The sequence below is a fragment of the Thamnophis sirtalis genome, unplaced genomic scaffold (assembly GCF_051295495.1).
Source record: "Thamnophis sirtalis isolate CommonGarterSnake01/CBP01778 unplaced genomic scaffold, rThaSir2_p1.2 scaffold_5, whole genome shotgun sequence".
Lineage (NCBI taxonomy): Eukaryota > Metazoa > Chordata > Lepidosauria > Squamata > Natricidae > Thamnophis > Thamnophis sirtalis.
In genome coordinates, this window is record NW_028261385.1 from 124,261,959 (window position 1) to 124,267,854 (window position 5,896).

Sequence of the window (5,896 nt, forward strand, 5' to 3'; positions counted from 1 at the left end):
AAAGTTAAAAAAATGGAAAGAAACAGGTCATTGAAGTGACACAAATGGAATACTTCAAAGAAAGCTTGTGCAATACATTTTCCCTGTTTCCCTCTTGTGCCCTAAAATGCCTAAAATAGGTGATCTTACACAGCCATAATAGAAATGGGCCATGATAATGACGACAAATGAAGAAAGAAATTTGCAATGCTGTTGCACTATGAGTGTTGAAGACCTGTCAATTATTCCCTTTCTTGCTATATCCCAGTATCACAAAATTTATCAGATCCCAATCCTTGGATACCTACCAAAAATTATTTTGGGGTCTGGTGGGAAGTAGATTCAAAGATCTGCAGTTGAAGAAATAGTTGGCTATCACAAAATATTGTTTTTGATTCTATCAACCCTTTCAGACTTGAAATTGCTGTGAAAATATCAGTTGCTTTTTTTTTTGAAGAGATGTAATTTTTTGTTTGTTTAAAGTTGACATTATCGGTCTATTGCACTTAGAGGGAAATGTTTGTGCAATTAATAGGCTATGAGTCTAGTTCTCACTAAGGTTTTGATATGACTCATTCATATATTTAATTCTCATGAGTTTGGCTTGTGACAAAATAATAAGTACGTATTGTCTCTGCAGAAAGTGTTATAATTTTCAGATGATATTTTTTTAAAAATGAATTCTATTCAACTGTCTTAAAGACATATCCTATGTGAATTAGGCTTTGTGGGTAAAAAACCTAACGTATATCACAATTGTGAGTAATGATTTTGGATTTTAATCCTAATCTATACATCTATACATACACACATGTATAGGCCTATTTTAAAATTTAAAAACTACAGTGGAATTTAATCAATACCTATAACTGCAATCTTGAAACAAAATGTTTATAAGTAGATAAATCAGATTAGTCAACCATTCTTTATTTTGATCAATGACCAAAAATAAATCAAACTGTTCAGCAAAGATCTTCTAAATCAATGCACTTTAAGAATAAATAATCTGTATCCTCCATAAATTTTACATTACAATTTCCATCATTTCCATTAATGGACTTGCAAGCTTGCATTGAAAGGAATAGTAGTTCTAATCATTTGGAAGGGCCACTAGTAGACTAGGTCACCAACTTAATAAATATTTGACATTATTTATAAAGTGCTGTTAATGAGCATCAAAGAACTATTTGTACATATAGCATTTCAAATTTTGTAACAAAGAATTAAAATATTTACAGTTCCGAAAGTGTAAAACTAAAGTAGCTACAAACCAAACTACAAATGTAACACATATACATATGCACACAGGCACACATATGTACACAAACATGTATAAGCACACACAAACTCCTCTCTAATTTCCTCTGTATAAAACTCTTTCCAGTTCAGCTTCCAAGATTTCTCCCCAGGTATCCACATCCATAGGATACATACATTTTTCTGGTAAATTACTCCGTGACTGAATATTGCTATATTTTCCACTCAGCCATTCATACTTTACTTTGCTTTTCCAGTAGTTTCTATGCAGCGTGACCTGATAAAAGCAATTAGAGAAGAATAGGAAAGAGATATAAATAAAGATACATGTATAAAAAGCCTTCTCTTGCAAGCAATTCCATAATTAGGGGGGTGGGGTAGAATCAACTCTCATCTTCTTACAAGTTGGCTTCAAGGCAGATTATTCCAATTGGGATTAAGAATAATTTCACTATGTGAAAACTCTGTAAACTCCTTTCATTAGAAAGGACATATCTATTACACATCATATAGTTTTTGTATTTGTATTGCAAGTCTTTTGAAACCAGTATTTTAAGGATGATTTATTCTAAGGAAGAAAAAAAAGATTAGAATGGACTTCTAATACATTGCTGCCCACTAGTGATTCATGGAAATGATTACATTCTCATGTTAGAAGTTTCAGAGCTTAAACCAGTGACGGCAAACCTTCTTGTAAACAAGTGCCAAAATTATGTGTTCATGCGCAATAGCATGTGTCCCTGTGCCCCACACCCACAATGCAATGCATCCCGCCCACCTGCACATGCATGGACAACCTCCCTGTGCAGCAGGGGGAATTGTTGCCCTCCCCAGGCTTCAGGAAAGCCTCTGGAGCCTGGGAGGGCAAAAAACGGGCCCAATGGGCCAACCAGAAGTTCAGAAATTATCTGTTTCTGGCTTCTGGAGGGCCTCCTGGAGGGGGGGGGCAGGGAAGGCTGTTTCTGCCCTCCCCAGACTCCAGGAAAGCCTCCAAGATCATTCCAAACTTCTGGTTGGCCTGTTGTAAAATAGGTATGTTAAATAGTTATAAAGATCTTTGATCTATAGTGGTTGCCAATTGCTTACTAGACAAAACTTAAGGTGCAAAACCTTAAAAGCAATTGTTTACAGAAATATATTGTATCCTGTCATATTTCTTTCTAGTTTTGTCAAAAAATAAGGCAAATAACATAGGCTTATACTACAGATCAATGTGCCAAGTAAAAATCATAAAAAATGTGATGAATTTCAACTGTGCCAAAAGACTTAGTGATACAGTGCATGAGATATAAGAAATCATAATATAATCAAGCCTCAATTAAACTTACCTTCCATGAGTACCCTTTTCCTCTGTCACCATCAACCTCTCGCTGACAGACAGCTCTTATATTTAAACAGTGGTGTTTCCATAAATCATCACAATGCTCAATGGTTTGGTTCCAGCTTTTGCAAGTTATTGCGGCATTGCACAAGCTGTGAATGTCAAGTTTGCTAAAAATCTTTAAGCTGACTTCTAGTGGAAATAGTTTCACAAAATCCTCTTGACTGTTGTGTTTCTTCAGTTTGGAAGATTTAAAGAACAATTTCTTACAAGTAGTTGTTTCAACAGTCTGCTGGTTTTGCTTAGATGATTTCTGTTTAGACCCTTTTTTCATAGTTTAGACTGTTTAAATACCATTCAGCCTTTCTGAAAAAAATAAAAGTATCAGAAATGAAACTGTAATCAACTCGATTTAGAAACATTTGCTGCTACTTAATGACATTAAAACACTATTTCTAGTTAAATATCAGTGCTAAAATATCTATATATAGTGACTGCGAGCACAATCATTTTAGGAATTTTGGCTTTAATACTACTGCTTATTGTTTTCTCTGAATGATACTTTGCCTTTCTTAAGGAACATATGTATAAGGGTGTTTGTGTATGTGTGTGTCCCCACAGAGGTAGGCATATTTTTTTCTATTCAGTTAAAATGGAGCATCTTGAAGTGATACACTAACTGAAAAGTAGCAATTATACAGAGACAAGTTTTCCAATCTGAGCCAAAGGAAATAATTTCTCTCAATTTTTTGTACAAACATCTGAGATATGAAACAATTAACTGGACTGTATTGCTTCAGTGTAAATATGAACCTGGAAAAAAGGGCAGGGTATAAATCAAATATACATTATTATTACTTTATTAATACACATTACTTTATTATTTTAATTAATATTTAATTAATTACTTTATTTATACACATTACTAATAGACATTATTACTACTTTATTACTAATACACATTATTATTATTCAGTTCCAACTTACATTTGCTTGGAGCTTGAAAGCTAGACAAAAGTTTCTATGACTGAAACAAAAAGGTTTTGGCAGCTGGGCCTGGGGAGCTGTCTGCTTGAAGCGAAGCTACTGCTCTGTGTAGAATGGAGCAGTCTCACTGGCAGTCTCACTGGCAAAAAGGGCCATTTAGGATGATTGGTTTGCTTGAAGGTAAGGATACGTTCATGGTCTATCTGGGTATCATTCATGTGCATTTATTTATTAATTGATTGGTTAGTTTTATATCCTGCCTTTTCTTCCAGAACTGAAGAAATGAAAAATAAAAGATCATCATGGTAAACCATGGTTTACATGGTGATCTTCCCTTATTTTTTCACAAGAACCTTGTGATATAAGCTAGGTTGAGACCAACTGGTCCCAAGCGACTGGCAGAGAGTAGATTTGCAATTGGACCTCCCAAGCTAAGCTTAACCCTTTCATCCATATTCATATAAACTCCATTGTAAGTCAATGATCCTACCTAATGGCTGTAGCCAAGGCCTGCAAAAGTAATGATCAGAATCTGAAAATATATGATAGGATAAAATAGTATAGATAGGTAGGTTTATATGTCAAAAAACTGATTTTCTGATTGAACCAATAACTATCATTCTTAAAGTTTTGAATCTTCAGAGTTTTACATGACTTCTGCTTCCTACATAAAGCTCACAGCCTGACAAGAATGGTCTGATTCCTTCTGTTACTGTAGCTTGAGGAATTTGGTAGTGTGGTTGGGAGGAAAATTTAAGTGATGCTGTCAATGATCTTCAGCCATTCTTCTAAAAAAAGAGACACACCTTGCCCACCAACTAGCCAAAATACTTTTTTATCTTCTCATAAAAATGCCCCTTAAGGCTTTTGCAGCAAGATGGTGAAAGGGGGAAACCCCACAGAAGCCTGGAATGTCTGGTGGGGCTGATACTGTGTTGCAACTAGTATTTCAACATCAGGGGGAAAATGCATGAGTACAGGACCTTGGCAAGAGAGGCTGATTTAGTAATAAGCTAAGAAGTCTTATATAAATGTAAATAAATTTCACCTGGTAACAAAAGAATTGGTAGTTGTTTTGCACATTGTTACAATGCAAAGCAATTAGCAATGTAAACTTCATAATTTTAAAGGGATCAAAAACTGTGTTTTTCTCTTTGAGAGTTAGTGACTTTGAACAGCCTTGAGGATTCCTTCCAGAATATTTTTTTTAAAGTATTGAATCTTACTTTTTAATAGTCATCAAATTAACATACACCTCAAATAAAAATTTCATGCATTGAATTAGAAAAAAAACACAATCAAATTAAACACACTAATTAGCTCCCTCCTGAAATATGTAATTTTTTTATTTGCACAGTTGCAGCTGGGCTGTAATAAAAAGTGAATATATATGAAGCTTAGGGATGGAGTCCTTGGCACTCCCAGAAGTTTGCACAATGGGTTGTTTGTGGGTGCATATACAATTGTTAGGAATGGCAAACTTTGAAGGAGACTATTTGTAGTTCAGTGTTGAAATGAGGGATCCTTGGTGCTCTCTGAGCTTGGTTGTTTTCTTGCAGATGTTTCATTACCCAAACTAGGTATCATCTATGCTGGTTACTGGGGTAATGAAACATCTGCAAGAAAACAACCAAGCTCAGCACCAAGGATCCCTCATTTCAACACTGAGCTACAAATATTCTCCTTTATTGGATGGAGAAAGATTGTACATCTTTGTTCTCAAACAGGTTTGGGAAAATTTTGATGTTCCAGAAATCTCAATTAACCCCAGCCTGCTTGAGAGGGAGTATTTTGGCAACATTTGGAGGGTCATGGGATTGAAATTTTCACTTTTAAAAGACAAGATACATGTAATTCTGTATCAACATCTGTTTTGCAATTAACAAGTTGTCTTCTATAAAACGTTTTGTTAAGGGGCGGGGGACGGAGCACGAAGGACCCTTCATGGCGAACTTTGGATATTATGACGGGAAATTTGTGCACTTGCCACATCAATTCTGTATAATTTTACGAAACTGGAAGGAATTCGCCTGAGAATGTACGTCAACAGATTACCACAACGTTCTCGAGACACCTTTGTTCCCAATGACTGCTGGGAACCCCATTCCCGAATACCCTGTCGCCGCTTTTTAATTGCCCCGCTCGGCCCTGTTCGGTGATTGGATGCAATCGCCACGTCATCGAGGAACGCAGGAGGCTCGAGGCCGCTCACCTGGTTCCCGGCCCTCCGTTTCCACTAACGGTTTTAACGGCTTCTCCATTCGAATTTGTTTATTTACTTTTTTTTCTTCCTTCCCCATTGCAAATTACGTAATCAGGGATTTCGGAAACACCCGCCTTTGCCGATAAGCA

The 5,896-nt window shown here is 35.9% G+C and overlaps 1 protein-coding gene across 4 annotated transcripts; it reads right to left on the reverse strand.

Moving 5' to 3' along the window:
- Nucleotides 1-885: 885 nt before the first annotated feature.
- Nucleotides 886-5,881, reverse strand: FBXO48 (F-box protein 48). Of its 4 annotated transcripts, none has more exons than XM_014070674.2 (3): nt 5,757-5,881; nt 2,565-2,923; nt 886-1,513 (listed from the first exon to the last, which is right to left on the reverse strand). In XM_014070674.2, the coding sequence occupies exons 2-3, from the start codon at nt 2,889-2,891 to the stop codon at nt 1,334-1,336; spliced, it is 507 nt and encodes a 168-aa protein (XP_013926149.2). In that variant the 5' UTR covers nt 2,892-2,923; nt 5,757-5,881; the 3' UTR covers nt 886-1,333. The 4 variants fall into 4 exon arrangements, with proteins under 4 accessions (XP_013926149.2, XP_087572961.1, XP_087572960.1 ...); XM_087716835.1 differs by having other exon boundaries at nt 2,565-2,919; nt 5,757-5,834; XM_087716834.1 differs by lacking the exon at nt 5,757-5,881 and adding an exon at nt 3,545-5,023 and having other exon boundaries at nt 2,565-2,919.
- Between the last annotated feature and the right edge of the window lie 15 nt (nt 5,882-5,896).

What these genes read in the sequence shown, in the direction of transcription:
- FBXO48 (XM_014070674.2), bottom strand. Translation starts at nt 2,891, where the DNA reads ATGAAAAAAGGGTCTAAACAGAAATCATCTAAGCAAAACCAGCAGACT. An exon ending in GAAAAGGGTACTCATGGAAG is followed by an intron (nt 1,514 to 2,564) that starts GTAAGTTTAATT and finishes TGCTTTTATCAG; the next exon opens with GTCACGCTGCATAGAAACTA.